This window comes from Anser cygnoides, chromosome 24 (genome assembly GCF_040182565.1).
Source record: "Anser cygnoides isolate HZ-2024a breed goose chromosome 24, Taihu_goose_T2T_genome, whole genome shotgun sequence".
NCBI lineage: Eukaryota > Metazoa > Chordata > Aves > Anseriformes > Anatidae > Anser > Anser cygnoides.
The window spans coordinates 894062-921909 of record NC_089896.1 but is presented as its reverse complement, the minus strand read 5'-3'; the positions used below and the strand labels follow the sequence as shown (position 1 = coordinate 921909).

General features: G+C 45.7%; 1 protein-coding gene across 1 annotated transcript; it reads right to left on the bottom strand.

The window, feature by feature from the left end:
• Window positions 1-1198: 1198 nt before the first annotated feature.
• Window positions 1199-20786, bottom strand: CTPS1 (CTP synthase 1). Its single transcript, XM_066982772.1, has 19 exons — window positions 20607-20786; window positions 19853-20030; window positions 19283-19453; window positions 18420-18520; window positions 17080-17196; window positions 15624-15707; window positions 15293-15373; window positions 13419-13570; window positions 12005-12137; window positions 11087-11175; window positions 9538-9632; window positions 8888-8950; window positions 7987-8030; window positions 6922-7018; window positions 6594-6649; window positions 6413-6509; window positions 5966-6110; window positions 4016-4106; window positions 1199-2616 (listed from the first exon to the last, which is right to left on the bottom strand). Exons 2-18 carry the CDS (start codon window positions 20016-20018, stop codon window positions 4022-4024), a joined length of 1776 nt encoding a protein of 591 aa, XP_066838873.1. The 5' UTR covers window positions 20019-20030; window positions 20607-20786; the 3' UTR covers window positions 1199-2616; window positions 4016-4021.
• Window positions 20787-27848: the final 7062 nt, after the last annotated feature.

Here is a 27848-nt window from a genome sequence, read left to right as displayed (position 1 = left end):
GTTTCCACAGGCACCTGCCGTGGGGGCAAGCCTGGGCGCTGTGGGGATGGGGTCAGGCGTTGGGGCAGGACAGACGGACGGCTCCCTGCCTCCATGGGCACTGCTGGGAGGTGGGGGGGGGAGAACTGGGCAGGCTGCAGCAGGTCCTGCACCGCTTCTTAGAGGTTGGAGGCGCTCCATGACCCCATGAGTGGTGCTGCCCTTCTGGAGTCAGCCCAGAGCCCTCTCTGGCACAGAATCACACCGTGGCTTGGATCGGAAGGGACCTCAGACCTCCCACCTAATGCCAACCCCCTGCCACGGGCAGGGCCCCCTCCCACCAGCCCAGGTGCCCCCAGCCCCATCCAGCCTGGCCTTGGGCACTGCCAGGGATTGGGCAGCCACAGCTCCCCTGGGCAGCCTGGGCCAGGGCCTCACCACCCTCACAGTAAAGAATTTCCTCCTTATATAAACCTACTAGCTTCACTCCTCCTTCTCCTATCACTGCGCTCTCTCACAAAGAGTTCTCTTGTAGTCCCCTTTTAGGTACTGGAAGGCTGCTGTAAGGTCTCCCCCGAGCCTTCTCTTCTCCCAGCTCCCTCAGCCTGCCTTCACAGGAGAGGCGCTCCGGCCCCTTGATCATCTTTGTGGCGTCCTCTGGACTTGCTCTAATAGGTCCGTGTCCTTGTGCTGGGGACCCCAGGGCTGAACACAGGGCTCCAACAACTCAAAAAAATGAAATTGCTGCTGCAACTCACCCGGGCCCCAAGCCTGCAGCCCAGGTCTGAAGCTTGCACCAGGGCCTGAGCAGGGCTGGAGCAAAGACCGATGAGGAATGGACTTCAGAAATAGATGTCTGAAAACCACTGTGAGGCTAATTAGCCAATGCAAGCTAGAAAAACGTTGAAAGTTAGACAATGTTACACATACGTCCTTTTCTCTGAGCTACAGAAGTAATATAGCAAGCATTTGGCTAGTTATTTTATTACAAATAATCATTTAATGATGAAGTCAGTCGCACAATTTTGGCCAAAATAAAGATATTTCAGGAAAAAGAAAAGGAAGTTGTGCTACAGATAACAAGTGACCTTACACTGCTAGAGTCAGCCATTTTATGACTGGCATTTTGCTCAGAACAGAGAGCATCTCGGTTGGTAAATTTTTCAGAGATGTTGTAAGTGACACACACAGAGAAGGCTTAAAGCTTTTCTGGCTAAAAGCAGGTTTACAATGTATATTTAATAATTAAGGAATAAAGCAAGAAGGACTTTGGAAAAGGTCACTTAAGATGACAGAACAGTGCTTAATAAAGTTTGGCACCAGACAACACAAGAGTTAGTACTCAGCCAGGCTCGAGATTTACAGCTTTCCCCAAACTTTAATGAACTGAAGATTTCTGAATATATGACACTTCAGACAACTGAGTAACTTTCTTCCTTTCTTCTAAATTACCAGAGACCAAAAACTGCATTGCTTACACTGCAGCAAGAGGCAGGAAAAAAAAGAGTGCATTTCCCACCCCAGGACTGCAAAGCTGAGCTCATCATCATAGGACAGCACACTTCTACAAACTACACCAAGTAACACTGTCGGCAAGTTGCTAAGCCCCTCCCTCAGGAAATAGCACTTCTGTATTGCATCGAGCGCGGCACACGTGGCTCCGCCGTATAAAAAAGGCAAAGGAAGGCTCCTCTACTAATCAAAGAAAAAAGCACCATGAACTGTTCAGTCCAAGGTAAACGACAACGGGAGCTTTTAAAGGCAGCATCTGAAAGTAGTTCACTTTCTGTTCTGTACCTCCCCCTTGATGCAAGGAGTTGAAGTTTCCCAGCCCAAGAAGCAGCACCAGCAAACACTGGCATAGAAAGGGCTAACAGTTACGCCTCGATTCGGGCAATGATGGGCTTTCCTGACAGTTTTGCTTTTTTTCACGATCCAAGTTAATTGCATCCCTGCAGAGTGACATATCACAGTTAGAGCAGATCGTTTTCCAGATTAACTCTTCTATTCCAGGAAGATTTTCCTGGTTAAAAGTTCATTGCCGGCAATGAATGCACCAAGACCACCAGTGCCAAACATTTTTAAATACTATTGGAAAAATAAACAAAGCATCCCCCCGCCTCCCTCCCAAAAAAAGACTGCATAAAGCTTAACAGACTCATCCTCTGCAGCACAGCACAAGAACCGAGTCTCCAAATCTAGAATCGTACACGTTATTTCACAAGTAATAAAGACTGCTTTGGGAGCAGACAGGCTGGAGAAAGCAACACAACCACCAGTGTCCAAGATATAAACTCATGCCAGCATTACCATGCATTAGGAAGGACGTGTGCAATTAGACTCTCCCCAACACATCTAATCTCATACTCAAATTTGCTTTTTATCTCCAAGATGGTGCTAACTGAAGAAAGTCTAGAGGTGCATGTGCTGTGATGAGCTCTCTTCCAGAAATAATCAGAATCTACACAGAAAACCAAGACAGAAGAGTTGAGGAAATAGACAGGATTTCATAACGGAATTTTAAAAAAACAAACAAACATAACTTAAGAAAGCCCAAAGCTGACAGTGTTCAAGCTATTGCTGTAAGAATGCCTGGAAAAAATCTAATGAGGGCTCTTCTCTTCAGTGAAGACGCATCTGGAGAAGGAAAGAAAGAAATAAAAGAATTAATTAGTAACACTTGATAGACTGAAATTGCATAGCACACTGAAATCTGAGTCTTAAAACTGCATCGCTCCAGACAAACCTAACAGTTGCAACTTGACAACATTCCTTGTCTGAAAATAGACGTCTTTTAGTTCATAGGGGCATTGTGGCAGTTTTAAAACCACTAGATTGTATCTCCAAGACAGCAACCTTGGGGTTATTCCCTGCCCATGGCAGGGGGGCTGGAACTAAATGATCTTTAAGGTCCCTTCCAACCCGAGCCATGCTATGATTCTAGCCATTCTATGAACTTCATTCTAGAAGTCAGCATCTAAATAAAACTTTGCGAATGAGCACTATGAGGCTAAGCATTAACCTCTCCCCCTTCCCAGCCCCGGATGGGCAGCATTGCCCGCTCACTGCCTGTACCAACAGGAAAACCTTCATTTTGTTGCAGCTATTAACAGAGTTAAGCTGAGACCTGAACCAGCAGGGCAGTCAGCAGGACAGGGCAGGCCTCACATGTGCCAATTTGACTTTCCCTACAACTTTATTTTGGGGAAGGCTTCCAAGCTACCAGGTATCAATTCTGTACCCAGCACCAGGCATGTCATGGAGCTTGCTAGATGCTCTCAGTGAGCCAAAGCCTCTGAACTTTAGAGAGGGGTTCTTCAGCTCGTGGTTTGCCATGGCACCAGATCTGGAACAACCCAACGCCCAAGCGATTCTAGCTAACTTTAGTTCTACAAAGGCCCAGTACCATGACTGGGGATGGGGGAAGTACTTCTGTGCTAGATTTCATGGGCTAACCCTCATTTCCACTCTGCAGTTAGCATTGGAAATTAAGGTTTGAAGTGTTCTATTTTTTATTTTTTTTTCTGCTGAAGTTTGAAAGCTAAGGTTTACTGCCCCTCCTCCAAAAATGAGTTTTTATTTTTATACACACGCACATCCAATTTTAACAGAGAAATTTGCTGTCTCAGGAGGTAGGGGAGAATGGATATTTCAAGTATGGCTTTTTGGCAAAGGTAAGATTGTGCTCCCCAAATACTAAGCCTTCTAAATCCAGCAACCCCTTGCTTGGCCACGCTTCCATTTTCAGCAAGGTGTGCTGTATTTGCGCTTTGTTTCTTTATTTGAAGTCAATCCTAAGCTCCCACATTTATTTTTATACTTTATTACGTGTCAGTTTGCTAGGGGAATATACACCCACATCTGTTACACAGACGTGAGGTACTATGCATCCCTCCACACAGCTAGAACACGTGTAAGCACCAGCACTTTTTGCAGCATGCCAGTTTTCAACCAACTGATGTGAAACACTAGAAAGACAGATTGGGCAACGATCTTTTCTTCCAGAAGGGAAGAGGTTAGTATCATTAAAAGTTACCGGGAATCAGTCATGATTGAACGACGGAAACTTCAGCTCTGTTATCTCTGAGTCAGGCGAGCTGCTGCCACTTCTGTCACTGTAGGTGTCCCTGTAGAATTCAGAAAGATTTTATTTTACAGAGCAGAAGTGTTTTATAAACCTAGATGTGCATCAGGAATTAGTGCAGTTTTGTACTGTTGGCTTAGGACAAAAAGCAAAGCATGCAAAATTTCCTAGAATAACAAATACATAAATATATTATAAAATATTATAATATAAATGTATATATATAAATCAAAATACATCTATCTATATATATAGAGAGAAACATTTTAAGACTAAGCTAATCTAAATTAAATTCAATCAAGAGGAGACTGGTTAACCATCAATGATCTTCTCAGTAACCGCTGATTGTCTCTAATCCATTAAAGAACTTTTTCAGAATCACAAAGTAATTCAGACTGGAAGGGCTCTCAGGACAGTCAGACAGCAGGATCAGCTATCACACCAGAGACAATTGCTCCGGATCCATCCAGTCACGTTTTGAAGTTCTCCAAGAGCGGAGACTGCACAACCCTTACTGGGCAACTTGCACAAACGCTTGACCAGTCTGAAGGTGAAAAACAGATTCAATTTGCGTCCACTGTTTCGCATCTTCCCATCGTGCACTTCTGTAAAAATCCCATTTTCATCTTCTTAAAAACCTTCTCATAGGTACTGGTGGGCTCCTATTAGACCCCCATGAAGTCCCCATAAACAAAATAATTTTTCCAGGCTGAACAAGCCCAACTCCCTCAGCTTCTCCTCAACTAGCCAGTACTCCAGCCTCCTGATCTTTGGTGGCCCTCCACTGAACTCCCTCCAGTCTATCCACATCTTACTTGTACTGGAGGGCCCAAAACTGTGTAAAGCATTCTAGACATGGTCTAAGAAATGCTGAGTAAAGAGACAAACGCTTTTGTCCATGTACTGGCTTTCTCTCTTATCCATACAGCCCAAATTTAGTGTTCTCTCTCTGGTATTGTTTAGGTATTTCTGGTTGTTGCTGCTGTGGTCTAGTGTGCTAGCATTCCTACTACAACAGAACGTCTTTCTTTATAAGGAGAAAAGGGTCACTACCGAAGTGGTATTTATTTGCTGCATATTGCCATGTCTACTGAGCAGAACTGCAGGGCAGTCAGGAGCAACAGAAGAAAGTAAATGCACCGTTATAATCTGTCCAAACTAACAGAAAGCTTAAGGCAGCAGAAAAAAAAAAAACACAAAGCTGCAACAAGCTGGGACCGTTCTTTAAACCATCAATGGAAATGAGTTTCTCAAGGACCAACCTGTACCTAGGACTTGTACAAGAAACATGCAGAAAACCCTGTGAGGTCTCCAATCATCTAAAAGAGCAGGCCCAGCTGAGTTTCCTGAAACATCTGATTCCCAACAGGACACTCCAGAATTACTCTTCCTGAAGTTGGGACCTCACTGTGGGGCAAGTGCAGCTCTATGGCACTACAGTCAATATTAAAATACAAGACAACAGGTTTCAAATAAGACTGTGAAGAAGAGGTACTGCAAGCACCTTCTCCCAAACAACAAGGGATAGGACAAGAGGAAATGGCCTCAAGCTGTGCCAGGGAAGGTTTCGGTTGGATATTAGCAAAAATTTCTTCAATCAAAGGGTTGGAACAGGCTGCCAGACAAAGTAATTGAGTAACCATCCCTGAAGTTATTCAAAAGATGTGTAGATGCAGTGCTTAGGGACTTTAGTGGTTTAGTGGTAGACTTGGCAGTGCTGGGTTAACAGTTGGACTTAATAATTTAGGTTGGAAAAGATTTCCAAGATCATCCTGTGATTCTAAGTACCCCCAGCACCTCGCAGTCCAGCGAAGCCCCACTCTGCGTGAACAAGAGCCTCCAGTTTACCCTGTAGGAGGAAGCACTGCTGCATGAGAAGTCTGGCGTCTTCCTTTAACCTACCTGGGTGAGAGCCTGCAGCCCTTTTGCAGATAATGTGCAAGTCTTCCTGCAGATGCCAACAGGAGGCCAAAGTATGGAGGAGATGGCTTAATTGGTCTAGAGAGGAATTCAGGGTGATACTGAACACCCACAAAGAATGGATGCTCTACAAGAAAGAAACAGGAAACATTAATGACAAGTCTCTAAGCCTATGGCTGAACTGCACCTGAAAACGCTTCTTCCCCATCATCATGGCTTAAATGTGATCAGTATCTTTCCTATCCTGTCTGTTGTTCCTAAATGGACAGGCCCATGGGACTTTTTTTCTTATGTAACTCAGCGTGTCATTCTATGCATGGAATGGTTCTGAGGGAGCCTGGGCTGGTCCCACACAGAAGTCTGCTCGATTACCTTCACAGTTTCCCTCATAGATACTGAGGCTCATAATCTCATTGCTTAAATACTCACCTTCCAACTCAACTACTTCCATTCGCTCTCCCTCCTCATCTTGGCCTACAAATTTCAAACCCTGCTCTTCAAAACAGTTTTTCAGTTCTGGATTGACCTAGAAGACCAGAAGCAAGAAAACCCATGATCTCTTTTGCCTGGATTATACAGAGAAGCTCAACACCCACAGTAGCATTTTTACCTCAAACCTGTGTCTGTGTCTCTCTTCCAAGAAATCATGATCCCCATACAGCTTCCCTACACCAAAAAAAAAAGTCAATGTCTTAAATAAATGCCAAACAGTTCACCTGACGTCAAGTTTTGACATGTTCATACAATTAGCATCCACTGTAATGAGCCACTTCTAGAGGGGACCAAATTGATTGATCTCCATTTCACTACTGGAAAATAAGTTCAGGGAATGCTTTAACATTCCCAGATCTCACTTCCCTATACCCACTACATCCCGCTATATAGGCATCTTATTCCCAGGAAACGCTTCCAAACACGGAAGGTAAGACAAGCCTTACTCATGATTGAATTCTTCGTTTGGAAGAGTGTTCTTCTCTTGCCGAGCCTCATGGTTCCACCCATTTGCCCAGGATTATGTTCTGGCATGTCTATGACCTGGGAAAAGCATTCAGAGCAGGAAGTGAGACTGAGTACTCAGTCCCAGGCACACTCTGAAATACTAACAGGAAAAAAGCAATCAACATCAATACAGAAAACAACTGAACAACCCACAGAACATTGTCTTGAGAAGGTAGACCAACAGAACTTGACTAATTAGCTGAGTTATTCTAGTAAAGGCTGTACAGAGAACATACAGACGGCTTGTGGATATTTGGGAAGCTCTAGCGTAGGAAATTGTCTGAGTCAAAGCCCACACAGATCCCACAATAATAATACTGTGCTATTTACCGAACTAAATGTTAAGCAAAAACAACTTCACAGAAACAAAACCCTGAAATACCCCTGAAATCACTTATACTTTGTATAACTTCATAAGCTTGTTTTTAGAAAAATCTTTTCTTCTGAGTAGCATTCTAAAAACATAGCAGAAGCCAGCCTTTATGGTGGGACCCCGGATGACACACGTGTGGTCTGCAGTCTGAGAAACGCAGGTCCAGAAATCTGTCCACAAATGTTCCAAAGAATTCATCTTTGCCTATGCTAATTTCTGAGATCATAATCAAATTTGGTGATATCCAAATTCGACTGGACCTGGATATCACCAAATCTTTACTGTTTACTCTTTGATTTCAGATAGCTTTTAAACTGCCCTTTAAGAAGGGCATTTTTTTCTTTCACCTCTTAGGAAACATTTCATTTTAAGAAGAAGTGCAATTACATATATATATATATATATATATATCTATCACTGTTGCACCAATAACAAGCACTATAATAGTCTAAGAAGTGGCAACTGTCATACAGTTAACTAGGAAACATTTGCTGTTCAGATTAGGAAGTGACGAAAAACAGACTTAAAAAGCCACAAGACACAATAATCCAAGCTCTTATCTATACCAACGGGTGCGTGCAGACAAGCCTAGCACAGTAAGGATACTGCAAGCAAGTCACGACATACTCACCACTGGATGTGTGGTTTTGGGGTCAAATTCGGTTGAGTTGGCATCTGCAATGTTACATTAATTGATCAGAAACACAAAGCCTCTCTCACCACTGCATGCACCTCCCCCAGGTACAACTGCATCCCATCCCCACCCTTCTGGCAAGCAGCAGCCTTAGCTTTGCTGAGACCCTCTGCCCGCACAGAGCTGTCACTTCAGCCCCAGACAGCAAAAACGCAGTACTCTGTCAGCAACGTTAGGTATTAATTTCTGCCCAGAGGTAGGGCAACTAATGCTAGTGCACTCGGTGCTGAAAGCAAGGGTCGCTCAGGAAAAATACATTGGTTCTGAGTATTTTAAATAAAGCTAGGGAGGGGGAAGGAAGAAGTACTCTGAAAAACACATCCCTGTACCTGCCCCCTCCACCCCTTCACTACTACCAAGATTCAGAATCAGTCTGAGACACTAATTCCTGTCAAAACTTCCTTTAAAACAGGAACCGAGTCCATTCAAGGAGTGGAGCCCAGAAAGCGATTCAAATTGCTGAAGTAGGTGCAACTGCCTGGTCAGCTGAATTGTGTTCTGGTCTTCATTGCCAACGGCTATAATGGGAATTAGGCTGTCCAGCACACGTGAGCACAACTTCACTTACGTGTCTTAATCAAGAGCTGAACCTCACTCTAAGCAATAGAAATTTTTCTGTTGTTAAAAGCATTACAGCATTGAGCTTTACTTGAATAGGATAAGGAGATTATTTCTTTTTTATTTGGGTTAGCAAAGGAGGAGGGGAATTTTTTTTATAAGCCTAGAAAAAAAATTTAATCTACCTACCAATGAAAAATATAGAGTTATAGGTATTACAGTATTACCCAACCAACCAAAATAAAACGTCCAAAGCCCAGGAAAGGCTCTGTGCAATTACCTTGCCAACCAAGAACACTGCGCGCAAACTCCACAACTGCTAACTGCATTCCCAAACAAACGCCTGCAGGAGGAAAGACAGAACACAGACCAAGTCAGGACAAGGGACCACTGAGCCTGTGCTCACAAAAGCAAAAGCTTTGTTGGGCAAAGCGCACGCGCCTTCACAGAGCAGTCCCGAGTCAGAGGAAAGCTTGGAAGAGACAGACCCCTGACCGGGACTTGGATTTAAGGGGCTGTTCGCCCTGTACCAGGCTGCTTTGACACGTTTTACCTCCACACCTCACACCCCACCCACTGCTCACATGACATCTCCAGTCTCGCACTACGCCCGGTTAGTTTAAAAGCATTCACACATTTCTTTGGTTCCAGGTGCCAAGATCACCACAGCCATGCTCTGAAACTCACACCCCTCACCGTGGAGATTTTCTCATCACATCCCAACCAACTCTGACTGCTTCAGAGCTAACTAAAGATGATGACTCTATTACCCCATTAAGCTGAGCACAGACCACCGCTTTCCTTCAGCCAATTATCTTCAAACCCACATATTCTAAACACTCATGAAAATCCACAAAGCTCTTGCTGCAGTCCAGTTAAGCTTTTATTCAACTTCTTTATTTCTTCTAATGGATGAAAAATGTTTCTCACCTAAGAAGGGTTTTTTCTGTTTTCTTGCCCAAGAAATAGCTTGAATTTTGCCTTCTGTCCCGCGAACGCCAAATCCACCAGGAACCAGGACTCCGCTGCACGAGAGCGAAGAGATTCTTTTCACACGTGACTCACCACACCAGCATGGTTCCCAGCAACCACGTGCCACTCTCTCCTATACATCTTGCAAGAATTCACTACTGAAAAGGGCTTTAAAGTGCCCTAAGTGGCAAAGCCTGTCTGCAGCACAGCTTCTATATGACTTCATATGAGGTGTCACAAAATATCTGGGGGGAAACTTTTTATGAATGCCCATTTTACCTCCCAAGGAATCCCAAATACAACGCAGGTTGCAATACTCAAGTAGTTCACGCTGCATGATCCACACACTCTGCAACAACCACCTGTTTGCAAATGCATCATCCAGCCCGGCCCATGCCAAGGAAGCCACTGGCTGCAGTCACGTCGTCCTAACCCCAGGCACAAGGAAACTGAATTCTGCAGGAGCTTCTTTGTTCGATCAGTATCACCCAAAGCCTGCTTCCTTCAGGACTAACAAGCCCCACTGGTTCTTGTTTTCTAACAAGAGCTTCCTGGCTAACTCTGCATCTTCCTGGCATTTCTTTGCATTGTAACACTTTTTCATAGAATCAGAATGGTTCGGGTTGGAAGGGACCTTAAAGATCATCTAATTCCAACCCCCCTGCCATGGGCAGAGACACCGCCCACCAGACCAGGTTGCCCAAAGCCCCACCCAGCCTGGCCTTGAACACCTCCAGGGATGGGGCACCCACAGCTTCTCTGAGCAACCTGTTCCAGTGCATCACCACCCTCACAGTAAAGAATTTCTCCATGATATCTAATCCAAACCTTTCCTGTTTTAGATTAGACCCATTATCCCTTGTCCTATCACCACACTCCCTGACACGGAGTTCCTCCCCAGCTCTCCTGCAGCCCCCTTTAGGCAGTGTCAGGCCGCTGAGAGGTCTCTCCAGAGCCTTCTCTTCTCCAGGCTGAACAACCCCAACTCCCTCAGCCTGTCTTCACAGGAGAGGTGCTCCAGCCCTCTGATCATCTTGGTGGCTTCCTCCGGACTCATTCTAATACTCCGGACTCATTCTAATACATCCATGTCCTTGTTCTGGTGGCTCCAGAGCTGAACACAGTACCTATACCTTCTTCTTAAAGAACTGAATACCACATTTACGTATTTCCTCTCTTTGGTTTTCCAAACCTTTGCCAGTATCTATCCTTTTTCCTCATTTTCTCTCACCCCGTTTCCCTGCTAAGCCTGTGCAAATCCTTATGTCCATAATAATTTTCCCTAATGCTGCCTTTCACAAACTCCCTCATTTTTCATTTTTATTTTTTCAAAGTCATTCTACTCTATCTTATCCTTAATTTCCTTGAGAGGTCTTTGGGGCAGCTCCAGGAGCGTGCTGGTACACTGCCTAAGAAAAAGGCCTATGGCGAGGCACTCCCTAAGTGTCAGAAGTAGCACGTTTATCAGACATGCTCCAAAGAAATGGACAGAGTACAAGAATCTTACTGAGCACCACATAGTTTCTGCCATGCTTCATGGTATCGGACAGGTTCTTCCTGCAGGGTTGCTGGCTCCAAGTCAGCAGAGTCAATATACTGGGGAAAAAAATCCCAAAAAGGATTATGAGGTAGTGCCACAAAAAATATAAATACAGAGTCTCCTTAGTTCTCATTAAGGCAAGGTCTCGATGCATGACACACACAGAATCCATTACCCTTCTGAACCATACAAACACACAGCTACCAGGAACTACCCATTGACGAACACACAGTATTTGCCTTTTACCACTCTTAAAAAAAATCAGTGGAGGTGAAAAAAAGTTAAGTCCAAATGTAAGACAAATGTAGAACAGTGTTGTTGTAAAAAAAAAAAGCAGCTATTTCCATGACTCAATGGCATCATGAATCTACTGCACCTTTAAAAACCTTTAATTAAATAGAAATTCAATTTCCGACAACAGATCCACATTTTAACCTTTTCAGAACATTTAGCTGTGATCAAGACTATTAGAAGCATCTGTGGAGCCAGCCCAGCATTAAAACCTTAATCAAGAAAGAGGGAGAAGCATCATAAGGCTGTCAGTACAAGGTTAACAGCGACAACCCTAAAAAAGGATCACTTTCAACAACTGCTAGAAATTAAAGCAAATATTGCCCTCTTCAAATACATCTAGAGCTCTGTCATAGCTCAACATGCAACCCTGAGCACTCAGGAGTTCCCGTCAATTACACCGACGCCTTGCATAACTCTCAGGATGAAAGGCTGGTTTGTTTTAAAGCTGTTTTATGCCTGACAACAGATGCTGTAATCCAAGAACAGTTTTAAAGTTCACTGGCTGGATCAACTCTCCCTTTAAGTCTAACAACTAAGATGGGCAGCACTGTAAGTGTGAAAGGGGAAATTTACTTGCATGCACACACACACCTTGATGTCAAGTTTATGGTTGATAGCCAGTGCAGAATGTTCCAGTGCCTTAATGACAGACGCGTAGGAATCTGAAAATTTGGTGTATTTGCCAACAAGTGCAATGGAACATGTTTCAAGGAGACGGTCATACCTAAAGAAAAATCAAAACACTGGTGTTATTTCATCACTGAGAGGAAATGGGGGCAAGAATCATTTATATTCTATTCAGCTTTTCAAGTAATTTAAAGAGTTAGGCTCTTGGGAGTCTGTCAGACTGGAGATAAACCAACTGTGAAAGAGATGACCTTCTGTAACAAAGACAACCTAAAAAACATCAAAGCAAGAATGGAGGAAAAAAAACAGCAACATGAGAGCAAAAGCTTGCATAAAGTTACGTATAAATTAACTTGTCTCTCCTTGTGATAAAAAGCCATTTTGAACAGATCCAAACTGTCTTTTCGGGGAGTTCTATTATATCCAAAAAGTCAGCAGTAAACTATCAGAAGAGAGGATCAAAGCACAATTCCGCGTATGTTTATACTGCACGGCATCTTCCCACGCTGCTTCTGACTGAGTTCACTTCAGCAGCCAGAAATAAAGAAATGACTTCTAGAATCCTGAGTTGTGCTGCCTACACTTTCTGTCCCCAGCCCCTGGCAGCACGTGATTTACACAGCATCCTTGGTTACAACTACGAGATTCTGTTTCTACAGTTTATTTCAGAATTACTAAGTACCTTTAACCAAGTCATCTACTGAGGGCTTTCCCTGTCAAAGTGAAACGTTCTTTACACTGGTCACGTGTGTTTTAAAGGGAAGAATCTAGATCTTGAAAATTAATTTCTTATAAAGACAGCCATATATAAGGCTTCAGAAAGGGCCTGAATGCTGACTGGAAAGACTCAATTCGCTGTTTCACAAGGAGGAAGCACTGTAGTCCCCACGAGAAAAAAAAAAAAAGCGTTCTAGGAGTCTCAGATGGAACAGTTACAAAACAGCTGTTTCACTTGCTTGAAAGCACACACAAAAGGTACTTTTTTTTTTTTTAAACTGACATTCGTGATGACTCCCATCTACGCCTACAAAGGGATTTCAATGCTATGTAACAACGCTGCTGTTTTTTGGGGGGAGGGCTGAGCCATTCCCATTAAGCACTTCAAAATGGTTCTGACACAGGCAGTACACTAACGTCACAATGTAAGGAACTCAACGTATCTTAAAGGACTCTCAAACTGAAGACTTTTTTTTTTCCGAATGGTTATACATCTAGGAAGAAAATGTACTTTTATAGTAAAGAAAAAAAGAGGAGAAAGCTTACGCACTTCAGAACACTGAACGAATATGTAGTAACATTCATAACCTAATAACCAACAATGAAGTAGAGGAACTTATTGAGATTCTTAAGTCTCACTTCACCCAGCGGTGCAGCTCACCTGTCAGCCATTTCCTTCCACTTCATAAGCATCCTCCTGGGCTGTCTCCCAATGGGAAGATCAAGCCTGTGTCTGAAGTAGTCAACAACTCCCTGCTCCTCTAACAACAGAGGAACCCGGTATATAGAAGAGACATCATGAACACAGATAACCTGTTCATAAAATACGAACGTCATTAGAACAGACTTAAGCGTGCCTGTCAAATTATTTTTACATGGCTATTGACAGAACTTCCATCTCTAGCAAACAACCCTTTGACTACTTAAACATGCAAGAATGCACTGAATAACATACCGCATGAACAGCTTAATACTAGTTTCCCTATACTTAAAAAGGTTGTCCTTCACCACGTCCCAGGTACTGCGACTCACTACAGCCTGAGGAAGGGCTGTGGCACGACGACCCAGCAATATGACAGTCAGGTGCTATGGAAGTTATGCAAGTGCGTAACAGAATTCAAAAAAGAAGTCAAGAGAGGTGAGTTTCTCCTCCTAAGCAGAGGTCTCCAGCTCTGGGGAAGGAAGGACTTCATATTTCTAGAACTACAACCCCCAGCACGACTGGATCTGCCCACCACTGTCATTCTTAACCAGGGCGCCAAGTCTGATTAAAGTCCAGGGAACTCCGTGGGTTCAATAGAGTAATCATTTTCAGTCCTCCATCAAACTTGGAATTAAACAGCTACAGAACAAAGAATTCTTAGACTGGTGAGGAATACAGACTTCAACAGTCAAGTTCACTGAAGAAGGCTTCAGCAGAAAAGAAAAGATGTCTCTAAACAATGGCCACCTGACCATCACGGAGACTGTACTTTATGAAGGATCAAAAATCTGGCACAACTATTTTTAAATCCTCATTTCTCCCAATTCACATGAAAGCAAAGTTCAACGCTTCACCAGCGGAACTAAACTACTATTTTCCTCCTTTGCAGACAGTAACATTTACTTCTCAATTCAAGTGCAACTGCAGTTAGAGAAACAACTACATAAAATTGCATTAAACTTCCAAGAAAGTGGCTGATGTGGGGAATTTACTTACAATTCTGATCAACAGCAGGTTAGAAAACAAGAGGTGGGTATCATACTGCTGACACATCAATATTATCACCAGCTAATTCTGAATCTAACACGTGAAACTGCAAGACTCCCTTTGATCTTGTATAGGAACTTAAAAAGACTTGACAGAGCCTGAAAATGTGCAGTGATATCCCTTGTTTCATAAAAAGACACACTTTTTCAAGCTCTGGCTGGAACTGAAAGCGCTAGTAAGCGCCCTCCAGACTATCTGATTATTTTCCAAGGTCTACCTCAGACTATGCTATGCGGATTACACTCAGCACAACAAAAAAACAGGCTAACGTGGATTTTTTGCATACCACATAACATTCAAGTAAACAATGCTCCTCTCAAATACCATTTAAACTTTTCTTTGTAATTTCTCCATATGCGAGCATGGGCAGAAGAACACCATCACGAAAGTAGTGTACAAAAATGCATTCACATATCCTTTTAACCCAATTTTGGGCACCTACCCTTTGGCCTCTAAATACTGATAAAAATCTCATTCCTCTGTATTCACAGAAGGAATGTTGAAGGATAAACAAGGTATTCAGAAAATACCTTGGATTCCACAGAATTGTTTACGCCTAAGCATATTTACCTTATAAAAAATAGATGTGGACACAAAAAGGACAATTGTAACGGTTGCTTATGCAAGGAATGCAGGTAAGACAAAGAAGCTAATGAATTATGCAGCTATTACAGAGAGAGCTAGAACAACAGCTCTGTGCTCAGGTAAAACTTCACTCAGCATTTGACAAACAGCTACAATATTTATTGCTACTTGCAATGAACAAAGTAGACAGCAACCTTTACCTGTTCTGGTTCAACATGACAGAACATGGAAATCTTTTCTTTTACTGAGGTATCCAATGGAGTAGAGCACCTGCAAACAATCTAACAGAACAGCAACATCAAGGTTCTGAAGCAGCAGACTACTCAGACATTCACACAACAAACCTCTAACGAAAAAAAAAATGTCTTTCTGCAATGTCTCTGCGACTTGGAAAAAAAAACCAGCCTAGTTACTTTTTTTTTGTTTGTTTGTTTAAACCAATATGCAAGGACTCAACTTATTTAGACTAGCTTGCTGTTGCAACGTGCCAGTAGTGCATTTTCAAATTCAAAGCCATGCAGCAAACCTTACCAGGTCTGGTGAGAGACCGAGGCCTCTGAGTTCACGAACACTGTTTTGGGTGGGTTTAGTCTTCTGCTCTCCTGTAGAGCTTGGCTGGTCAAAGAGCAGAATTTGTTACATTAATTTCTGATGATTTATAGCAATGACTCACGTTACTGGGCACTCTCCACCCTATTTGTCTCATAAAACTTTGACCCAGTTTTTAGACAATTTACATGAGCTTTAAATACCCCTGGGTACTATCATCATTTTAATCTCAAAAACTGAAATCAACCAGCAGAAACCAGAGTTCAAGTCTGTACAGTAAGAAGACATGCGTTCTACTGTGGAAAAGGAGAGCACAGGGAGTCTCAGGTCTTTTATTCGCTGTTCCCTCCAAATACCTAGTAATTTAAATTTCTGATTTTCTCTCCCTAAATCACCTAGCCCAGCCAGAAAGGGAAGGTAAGATTGAGAAGAGAGAACGAAGACTGATCTGCGCCCCTGTAACACAACTAAGTTACTCTGTCAAATCCAGTTCCTAAACAAGAATTACTCATGCATACTTCCATTACCATGGAAGACTTGTTTTCAGCAGCAATTCTTGAAATAGAGGTTTTTGAGTGGTTAAGATTGTAAATTGCGTTCAAATCCAGGGCAGATAACACAGATGAGGTTATATCAGGCGTTACATGGCATAAAGCACCTTCATTTGCTTTTAGTATTAAGTGGGGTTTGCAGCATCTGCTTGGAACATAAGGACATTTTGTTTTTCTTTGTGATTTCTAATTAACTGATTCTTTTAATAGCACTGCTTCTGAAGACCTTATTCAATGAATTTTTGAACCAAGGGCAACTGCCACTAAGACTATTATACAGTAATTAAAAACTGTCACATCTGGCTGCTGTTAAAGATGAAAACACACAGATTGTATTTCAAAACGCAGTACTATGTTTTGAAATTACAAAAGAAACCCAACTTATTTCATGAATTACAGATACTGGACATCTTGGGAAAAAGACACACAGTAACAGAAATAACGAAGACGTGTAGGAATAACTTGGAATATGATCATACTAAAATGAAATGGCTGTGAGGTCTGGCTCTACCACTGAATTTTATGAGAGCTTTGCAGAAGTGAAAGACAACACAAATGAAGAAAATCTGGAAGTCCTAGAAAGCAAATTTATCTGCAAAAACTAAATGATTCCAAAGAGAAAGACAGCAGTTAAAGAGTAAAAACTGAGTTTGCTGCAACTCCCAACTATTTATCATATGCTTACACACTTTGAAAATTTTCTGTTCTTTTCTTGTGAACCTTATAAAAATATGTAACCATATATTCTCTGCATTTCTTCCAGAACTTTCTATACACAGAAACAGAAATACAGTGTCTTTAGATACAACATATCAGAAACACCTATTTAGAAATCAAGCTTCGGATCAGAAGAAGCAGCTGACCACCAGGGCATTTTAGTTCCTTACCTGTGGAACTAGACTGACATGAATGTTACAAAAATTCTCTCTTCTGGCTTTGAACTGGAACTGACGGAAAGCTTCAATGAAAGGCATGCTTTCAATATCACCTACTGTTCCACCAAGCTAAAAAACGACAAAGACATTTAGAACTAAAGTTAGCATCAAAACTCTACTATATAGGAATGCTAAAGGGTACTAACACATACATAAAAGGACATCTAAACACCTCCCCAGCACCTCCCTCTAATTCCCTAAGGAGCATCAACACCAAAACATCAATATGAAAAGCAACAAGATTTGCCAGTTGTATGTGCCACTTCCTCAGCCTCCAGTGTACCCCAAGTATTATTCTACCTTCATGATTTTCCCCAAAGTCAAAAATCCACAAGAAAAACAGCTTCTCACATGGACAGCACATCTCCAGGGACATTAGCTTTGCCTTTAATCTCTCTTCAGGGAAAAGATTTAAGTGTTTAAATGCTGTTGGGCTACTATCACAGATCTTCTGAATTATCGTTTATGAACATTAGGTGGCACCAAGAAGCAAAATTTCTGTTAGTTTAAGTGACTATACAGTGTTTTTGCACACATGCAGATGAAGAAACACAAGGCATTCTTTGGAGCAGTGACGAACTCCTGAGCGCTGTCAGACAGTGCCTCCTAGGTACTTCAGGATCCATAGCTGCAAATCCTGGGACAGCAATTGGCACTCAAGCTGCAGGAAGAGTCCTAAGTCACCGTGACCTGGGCACTCTGACAACCGCTTTCTCTCCTGTATCAGCATATCCTGCCAGCCAACTCAGCGGCACCACCTCAGAGGCTCAGCCCTATTCTGTCTCCTCTGGCAGCAGGATGACACATACAACGTGCAGGCAACAGAACAGGGTTCGTCACTACTGACTCGTGCAATTCATTTTTCTAGGTCTATGCTGGAGGTAGTCACTCCGAGGGTCCTGTTACTGCTAAGGAGAGGCAAGTACTTGTCTCCAGAGGGTCACTTACCTACCCTTCCTCTATCCACCAAGTACAATGAGGGCACAGCACCATTAACTCAGACTTCGATGTATAAAATTACGAGAGCTAAAATTCATTCCGTAAACTAATCTGTATTATTCTAGAGAGCAAAGGACCTCAGAAATATAACTGTCCAGGACCTAAGCCTTTCTGTATATGGATTCACACACAGAGCAACCAGAAGATTAAAGTGAGGCTAACAGGGGAGATTTTTAACCACCTCAACATGCAAAGTCAAACATTACTGAAAATTAAAGTTTTATTAAACAAAACATACGTATGGTTCAGTTTATTCCATACAGAAACAAAGCTATGTTTTAAGAGCTACAAACCTCAATCACACAAACTTGGGGTTCAATACCGTCTTCATCTACAGGAATTCGTGCCTGCCTCATTACCCATTCTTGTATAGCATCTGTGATGTGGGGAACAACTGAAGAATAAACCATGGAAAGGGTTAAAATCACAACCTATCCCATTACAGACCAGATTATTGAAAATAACTAGCCAGTGCTTTCCATATCACATCAGCACTGATACATGTCTTTAAAGACGCATGCGTTTTTGAAGTGGCTATTCTTGGCTGCGATTTTCAAGAGAGGTGCTTTGGCAGGAAATGTAATCCTGCTTCAATTTAAACATATGTAAACAATGTTCCTTTTTAAGATGGAAGCTTCCAGTAAATACAGTTCTATGCACTAAGCAGAAAGTTAGCCTGTTTTAAACCGCCTATAAAAATCTTTATCCAAAGCAGCTGTCGAGGATGCTTAAAAAGAGAAGACTGATCTAATCCTCAAATACCCTTCGGGTCTTCTAAAGACATGACAGTATTATTTAAATGAGTTATCAACAACAGTAACAGTCTTAACGAGCTACCAAATAATCCACAGATATATTGGTCTGAAGTCTGTTCACATTTAGGATTGGCTGTTAGAAAGTTGGATCCAAGCCCAGGATATCGGTCATACAACAGGCAGTACGCTCCTGAGCACTGTACGGTTTCGAGGGGGATTACAGGTAAACTTTGGCACGCACCCCAAAATTTACACCAGCGTGCCTTCTCAAATCAAAAACGTCACAAAGACAGCATAGATCAGAAAAAAAGACCCCAAATTACGATGGAATTCAAAAGCATCCGACCAGTACAGAAATATGGAATATAGATCTAAGCACCAGAAACAAAGCTTCACATCACCTTGGACTGTTTTGCCGAGATAGTCTCCCTTCCTCTCCTTGTTGATGACATACTGGTAAATCTTCCCAGTAGTCAGATTGTTGTCTTTGGTGAGTCGGATATCAAGGAAGCGCTCGTAGTTACCAAGGTCCAGGTCCACCTCCCCTCCGTCATCTAGCACAAACACCTCGCCTGCAGGACACAGAAAGGCACACGCACACACATCACAGAGATATGGTCTGCATCAGCAACTTGCTGGTTTTGCATGTGACAGCTAAAGAATTCAACACAGGGTAACACCTTCTTTGGTTGCTACAGCAAATTCAGGAGCAGCTCATAAAACTAGAAGCCTTGCCCAACAAAGAAGACTAACGCACTGACGGCTGAACCCCTCCACCAGGCACCAGCTTCATTTGCAGCGATAAAAGACCAGAGTCCAAAGCCCCCGAGAGCCCATCCTTGCTGCAGGCTGCCTCGTGGCACAGGCTCCGCTGGCAGGTCCCAGCCGCAGGAGCAGCCGCAGGAGCTGGCACCTTCCCACCAGCCCCGGGAGCCACCCGAAGACCCGGGCGCTGCTCGGGGGCCGCTCACCGTGCTCGTAGGGGGAGAAGGTGCCCGCGTCGATGTTGATGTAGGGGTCGATCTTGATGGAGGTGACGTGCAGCCCGCTGGACTTGAGAATGGTGCCGATGCTGCTGGCGATGATCCCCTTGCCGATGCCCGAGATCACGCCGCCCGTCACCAGGATGTACTTCATCTGCCCGCCGGCCTGCGACGCCTCACAGCCTCAGCGGGGTCCGCACGGCCGTGGCACCCGGTGAGGCAGCGCCAGCGCCGCTCAGAGACCCCGGCCTTGTGCCCGCACCGCCTGCAGCCCCCCCCATCACCCCCATCCCGTCACCCCCGGTCCCGTCACCTCCTATCCTGTCACCTCCCACCCTGTCACCCCCACCCTGTCACCCGCCCATCCCATCACCCGCATCCTGTCACCTCCCATCCTGTCAGCCCCCCATCCCATCACTCCCATCCCGTCATCCTCAGTCCTATCACCCCCATCCTGTCACCCCGTCACCCCCCGTGCTATCACCCCCATCCCGTCACCCCGTCAGCCCCCGTCCCCCACGACCCTCCCCCCCCGCTGTCCCTCAGGCCCCCCCCACCCTCCCCGTTCCCGCCGCAGGGCGCGGCCCCCCCCGCCCGCCATCCGGCCTCCCCCCCCCCCCCCCCCCCCCCCCCCCCCCCCCGCGTGGTCCCGCCCGCCCTTCACCGCTCCCCCCCCCCCCCCCCCCGCGCCTGCCCGCGTGGTCCCGCCCGCGCGCCCCCTCCGCACCCCGCCGCCCCTCACCTGTTCCCGCCGGGCCCTCGCGGCGGCAGCAGCAGGAGCGGCAGCAGCAGCGGCGGCGCGCGGAGGGCGCGTGGCGGGGCGGGGGGAGCAGAGCGGAGCGGGCGGGGGTGCGCGCGCGCGCCGAGCCGCTGCCAGCCGGCGAGGTGCTGAGGCGCATGAGGCCGGCGCGCGGCGGGGCGCAAGCGCGGGCCTCCCTCGGGCGCCTGCGCAGTGTGGCGGGGGAGGGGGGGGTGAGGGGAGCCGCGCTTCAGCCCTGACGGGGCGGGGCCCGGTAACGGCCGCCCCGCTGGAGGGCCGGGCCCTCAGTCACAGGGCCGTTAACGTGGGTGAGGGCGCAGGGAGCGCCCGGTCTAAGTGCCCCCTGCCACCGGCACCGCCAGGAAGCTGTGTCCCTAAGCACGTCCCCTGACGCCGAACCGTTGTCCCGTCCCGTCCCGCCCCGGTCGGCGTCGCCCAGCGCTGCTGCGGGTCCCGGCCCCGCCTCTCCTGAGGGAGACCGGGGAACTGAGGGGGCTGGGGGCCCGGCACCCGCAGGCTGGGTGCTAAGAACTGCTCGGCACTCACTGGAGAAGCAGAAAAGAACTCGCGAGGCCGAAAGAGTTGGTGCAGCTGCCTTCTGCAGCCAGAGCTGGAACCCCATCCACCCTGACCTCTCCCTCGGCGGCAGCAGAGGACTTTGCGGCAGAAGCCTGGACCTAGCAGAGACAGGCTGGACACTCGCTCCCTGTCCTTTCTGTCACCCCAGTACTCTGCCAGCTGCTCTGCCTGAGCTCAGAGGCAGCCCTGATCTGTCCCTAAGAGCCTGAGATAATACCTGGGGTGAGCCAAACCCTCTGAGTCACGTGAAATCAAATGCCCTTTACTTTTATTTTAAAACCTTGCTGTTTGTCCTCATTGCACATTTATAAAGTTCTTGTATGTATGTTTTTGACCGTGCCATGCAGTTTGAAAACTTCACAAAAAAAATGTAAAGCGGTTACCCCGGTGCAGCCTCCCAGGCAGGAAAGCATTGGCAGCACCCAGCCGTGCACCAGAATGAAGATTTACGCAGCATTAGCACACATACAGGAGGTGCACCTACTCCACCCCTTTGCTCTCCCCTGTGCTGTGCAGGGCACGCCGAAGCAACATCTGCAGAAAGCAGTAATGGACACAGACCCAGCTGGTTTATGTGGCACGAGCACGGCTATACGCTGCACACCACAAGAAGCGATCTGAAATGCCATGCAAGAACATTTCTAAGTGCTTCCATTGGAGGGGTGCACGAAGTCTGTTGGCAAGATGGAGCAGTTCACATGCTGATGAAGTGCTCTGCACATCTCTGAGTACCTGTGGAAACCATTCTTGTTTGTTTTTTAATGAAGAATGTTGTAAGCAGCAAAAGATCAAGACACGGGAGTGACTGCCATCTGCCCTTCTCCAGATGCGCCATCACTTCTTACCCTGTGGCTGCTGAAACTGTGATGAAACAGTTCCTACTGTGATCCAAACATCTACCAAAAGGCTTCAGTGGTGGCAGAGGCAGCTCTCTCAATAAAGGAGGTGCATACAACCTGAGTTATGACACTGCTCTTTCTTCTCCAGAGAAGACTGTAAAAATCCCATTTTTTTTAGTTTCTCTTGACCAGTTCCCATCAAGATGTGGACCAAAGCCATTGCAGTGATCAGCCAGTGAAACACACTGGAGAAGCTCTGTTGGTTTCCACTCTGTGCTCACCACTGGGTTTTATCTGATGTTTCATTGTTTGTGAACTTAGCAGGGGTTATGCTCTCACTGGAAAGTGGCAAGCAGACTGTACAGAATTTGATTTGGGTAAAAAATCTCCATTTACAAATCATCGCTTTGGCCAGTAAAGGTCCATCCCCAGTTCTCCATGTCAGGAGGGCCCCTTGGGCCTTGTGTACCGCTCCCTTAGTTTTTCCATGTGCAGAATTGATACGGGCCTTGTGTAAAGTGTTCATCTTCTTTACTGAGGTGAAACTGTATGAACTTCTGCTCTAAACTTGATCGGGTGCTCCCCAAAATGCAAAGTAACCACATCTGGTACCCTGGGTAACAAAGGAGTTTGGGCAGATCTTACAAGGGATGTAAAATAACGTATGATTGAGAGCTGTGTGTAGAAGACGCGTAGTGTACTGCGAGAAATGTCCGCTAGATGGTGGGATTGAACAGTAAAAGAAGAGTTTCCGAAGTAACAAAGAGCCAGGGCCGAGCTACCTCGGCACCAGGCGCCGGGGCACCACGCGTGTCCTCGAAGGGCAGGCAGCGTCTGCCAGCACCCTGGGTCTCAAAGGGGTCTGTATGCTTCCTCCATCCTGCAGGGACCGGGGAACTGTAATCCCTCCTGGTAAGTTCCTGGTAAGATCCCTCCTTGGTTATTTCAGGTGGGATTTCTTCACTTTCGAGCCTCTGCCTATCCAATTCTTTTTCTCCGTGAAGAAGAGAAATATCTCTCCAGGGAAGCAAGGAGTGAGCCCGCTGGGGTGCTGAGTTCTCGCTAGTCCATGCTAGGAAAGAAGTGCTTTGGTGAGAGGACCGTGACCTTACAAGAAGGTGGCAGCGAGCAGGACTCTCTGAGAAGAGGGCGGCACATCACCAGAGAGGGGTGCGGGTGGGAAGGAACAGTTCTGTGACTGCAGAAGGCAGCATGCGTTAGGGATTAAAGCTCTCAGCTCTGCACGATGAAACCTCTTCTGCCGTTGGACAGAGTGCAGGGCTGAGACCAGCTCCTCGTCCTCACCCCGGCAGCAGCCTCCTGGGGTGGGAGGGGTCGTGTCACCATTCTGTGCCTCAGTTTCTCCCGTGTAAGACAGGGTTGAGAACTCTGACCCTTTAGAGATGATTTTTTGAGATCTACAATTAAAAGGGCATTAAAGCTGCATGTTTTCAGTACTGACAGCTGGTGCCTTGCTCTCTCTCTCTGAGCCTGCATCCTTCCTACATGGAGAAACAAAGAGATGAGGCTTTAGCTCCACCCATGAGACGGGCCAGCTGGGTGCCTGATCCTGCACTGTCTTGTTCCAATTAGCTTTGCATATCCTATATATGCAAACTGAGATCTGCCAAAGCCAGATTGTTGTTCAAGGGGCAATGGATGCTCATTGAGCTGTTGGTCACTCTTTGGCCAGCCTGGCAAGGACGCAGTCTGCAGGCTGTTGTGTTCGCAGCAGATTTAATGCACAGAGAAGTTCCACTCACAGACCCAGAATGCTGTGCTTTCCTTTGAAAAAATGAAGTTCCCTTCTGTGAGGGGGGCTGGCGAGTGCTTTGCTGGACGCTTGTGGTCTGAGAGGAACCAGGCAGAACGTGTGAAGCCTAAGGGGTGTACTCGGCTCCTCAGTGTTCTGGGTTTCCAGCTCACGCACTTTAGAGAGGTAGAGAGGTAAGGCCAGCTGCCAGGCAATCTATTACAGCGGCGTGCAAGGACAAGAGGCAGGATTATCGAGAGTTTCTTCTCTACCTGCATGACTGAGCAAAACTTAATGACGTCTGCTCCCAGGAGAGCTGGCTGGTCCTTGTACGTGAACCATGCAATTTAAGTTCCCTTATAATCCAAAATGCTGTGACAGATGTGCCAGTCCTCTAGTTCAGTAAGTTGCCTATTAGTGACCGGGGAAAGCTGGTACAAGGGCTTTGTAGTGAGTCATTCAAGAAAAAGAACGGTATAGAGAAAAGAGACTTCCTACCTCCAGTCAACATGCAGGTTGCATTTTGTCCCGAATCATTTGCCTTTAATGGTTTTAGCCTGTTCCATTTCCATACAGTCATTTATATCTGCCATTTTAATACTGTCACCTTTCCATCTCTGAGATTTCTCTGATGCCTCTCAGGATGATGTCCAAATCTTGGTGCACTGACTGTTGGTTTTGTCTTTTCTAGACTTTAGTTAAATTTTCTCTGCTGTCAGGGAAGATCAGGTAACTACTTCTGTTCTCATTGTCTAAGGAGGCTAATCAGTCCCTTTCTTCCTAATAACAACAGGTAGCTGTTTTAAAATCATCTCACAGAGCTGCTCATCAGGCATTGTTGTGATAATGAACGGTATTTTGAAGAAGAGGCTTGGTAATGAGAGGTGACAGGGCTAGGTGAAAGATCTGCCAGGAGATCCGTGGAGATGTCTTCACCCTGGGATGCAGGGTGTTCCACAAGTGAACACAAGCCATCCCTGCAACTCGTGCATTTGTCAGTCTTGAATGTCTTGCCATTGCGATAGAGTACAGGAAAGCTCATCTGTCCAGGTATTTGATAATGACCAGAATTTGCTTTGATGGTCCCTTCTGGGGACAAAAAGGTCGTTGCTGGCCACAGAACACAGGGGCTCAGTGCTGCAGGAGATAACGTCATTGCTTAGTGAAGAGTCAGCTTTAGAAATCCTGAAGCATGGTATCTGCATGGCAGGGCAGGAACATTCAGCAAAGCAGTGACATGCCAAGAGGCAAAACGGGCTTTGGTCTCATTGTTTGCAATGTACAATACATAAACACTGTGACTGGCGTTTATTTTAGTGTCTGCTGTTTGTACTAGCCAAATGTGCCAAGGCCCAAAGGAAGATTTGAGGTACTGTGCAGGCACACGCTGAAAGCTCACCGCTTTCCCAAACAGTTCATAACCTCAATAGAAAAGTCAGAGAAAAGAGTAAGTGTAATTCTCTGTAACATTTTTCCTTGAATTGAAATATATCCCAGCTCATTGTTCCCCTAAGAACTTTTTAGCTACCATCACGCCCTTGTCCTTATGGGGGACTTCAACGTGCAAGATTTCAACTGGGAATATCACACAGCTGAGACAAGCAGTCCAGGAGATTCCTGAAGCACCTTTTTCTGGATTTCAGTAAAGCTTTTGATACTGTCTTTCACAGTATTCTTCTGGACAAAATGACCAGAATACAATTAGATAAAAGCACAATAAGATGGGTGAACAATTGGCTGATGGATTGGGCCCAGAGGGTTCTTGTAAATGGGGTTATGTCAGGCTGGTGACCTGTCACTAGCAGGGTTCCCCAGGGCTCCATTTTATGACCAGTCCTCTTCAATATTTTCATAAACGATTTGGATGAAGGACTTGAAGGTTTTCTGAGCAAGTTTGCAGATAATACCAAATTGAGTGGAGCTGTTGACTCTCATGAGGGTGGTGATGCCTTGCAGAGAGATCTAGACAAATTAGAGAGCTGGGCAATCACCAACAGTATGAAGTTTAACAAGAGCAGGTGCTGGATTCTGCACCTGGGAAGGGGCAGCCCTGGTTATACATACAGACCTGGGGATGAGATACTGGAGAGCAGCCCTGCAGAAAGGGATCTGGGGGTTTTGGTCAAGAGCAAGCTGGACATGAGCCAGCAGTGTGCCTTGGCAGCTGAGGGCCAACCATACCCTGGGCTGCACCAGGCACAGCACTGCTAGCTGCCCAAGGGAAGGGATCATCCTGCTCTGCTCTGCACTGGTGCGGCCTCACCTCGAGTACTGTGTGCAGTTCTGGGTGCCACAGTATAAGAAAGATATAAGAGTTAGAGAGTATCCAAAGGAGGGCCACGAAGACAGTGAAGGGTCTAGAGGGGAAGATATATGAGGAGCAGCTGAAGTCCCTTGGTTTGTTCCGCCCAGAGCAGAGCAGGCCGAGGGGAGGCCTCATGGCGGCCTGCAGCTCCCTCACGAGGGGAGCGGAGGGGCAGGCGCTGAGCTCTGCTCTCTGGGGACAGCGACAGGACCCGAGGGGACGGCACGGAGCTGGGACAGGGGAGGGTCAGGCTGGGTGTCAGGAAAAGGTTCTTCACTGAGAGGGTGGTCAGGCACTGGAACAGGATCCCCAGGGAAGTGGTCATGGCACCGAGCCTGCCGAAGTTCAAGAAGTGTTTGGACAACACTCTCAGACATGTGGTCTGAATATTTTTTTTTTTGCGGTGGTCTTTTGGGGACCTAGGAGTTGGACTCGATGATCCTTGTGGTCCCTTCCAACTTGGATGTTCTATTATTCTATGATTCTATGTCTAGAATAGACACATGGCTGTGTAAGGGTCCCAACTGACCACAGGAAACAACACACGTAGAGTTAATTTAAAGCTCTAGTGGCATATTTCATTATTTCTGTACCCATCTTTAAACTGGTACTGACAATGTTTGCATTGTAACGATTAAATTCCCTGCCTCACTATCTGCCTGGTAGCAAAGGCGATTTTTGGCTAACTGGAGAACACCGAGAGTTCCCATTCCTCTGGGAGTAGTCTCACCTCAGTGCAGGATTCAGCTCTATCCAAGGAGCTGCTTTTTCCCAGCAGTGTAGGGAAAGGTTTAGAGCTGCAAACAGGTGTCAATGTATAAGAAATACTTTTCAGGGTATCAGTCAAGCAGCACTGGGAGAAAGTTGGATTCTCCCAAAATTTTGTGGCCTGCCTCTTTGAAGATGGCGATCTAGGGATGAAGACACTCAAACTTTTGCTGAAAGTCAAGTAAGATTTCTGGCAGAGACTGCTGAAAGTCGTATAAGATTTCTGGCAGAGTTTAGGGGTGAGATCAGATGTCCGTGTTTCAGTCCACAACATAAATCTGACAGGATCTCTCTCTCGTGCAGAGAACAGATGACACAAACTCTCACCGAAGCGTCACTTTCCCTCAGGTTCCTTTGACGTGGAAAAAAAAGTAGCATCCTTCTTCCATTTTAGGAGCAGAGCATATGTGATTGTCAGCAGGGAAGAATATACTACTAACACAGCAATGTGTGCGAACTGTGGGGACCTGACCTTGGCTGGAGGACAGCTGAGCACAGCTCAGCGCATGCAGAAGGAGCTCTGCTGATAAAGTGCAAAAGAAACAGAGGAACTGGCATGAGAGGACACCAGCATGAGCAGAGGGTGTGAGAATTCAAATGACAGAAGAGTTTTCAGGCCAGCATGACTGGCTGAGAAAGACTAGATCACACGGTAATGCTTTTGTAAATTTTTTCCAAGCAAGCCAGGCAGGAAGAGAAAAGAGGTAAGGAGAAAGGAAAGATGAAAGAAAGACTCCAGAAAGAATGAAGGAAATTCATGTTGGCACTGAACTCCAAGACAGGAAGATTGCCCTTGGGAGATTCTTGAATGGACTGTTACAGGAATGAAACTGAGCTCGCAAGGAAAGCTCACAGAAGCAGCTGAGCCTCTGTGCTCTGCCCAGATCAACTGCAGGTTGGAAATGCATCCTGCAATCAACTGAGGTGGGAGATCCATGGGGTCAGTGTCAGCTGGGGCTTTTGTGGTCAGTGCCCAAAGT

Bases quoted from the DNA above. Each gene is read 5' to 3' on its own strand.
- CTPS1 (XM_066982772.1), bottom strand. From the start codon at position 20,018: ATGAAGTACATCCTGGTGACGGGCGGCGTGATCTCGGGCATCGGCAAG. The intron at 9,633-11,086 runs GTAAGATTCTTG...GCTCTCGTGCAG, and splicing joins CAGAAACTATGTGGTGCTCA to CGGAGTCCTGGTTCCTGGTG. The intron at 7,019-7,986 runs GTGAGTATGTCG...TGCTTTTCCCAG, and splicing joins CCAAAACCACACATCCAGTG to GTCATAGACATGCCAGAACA.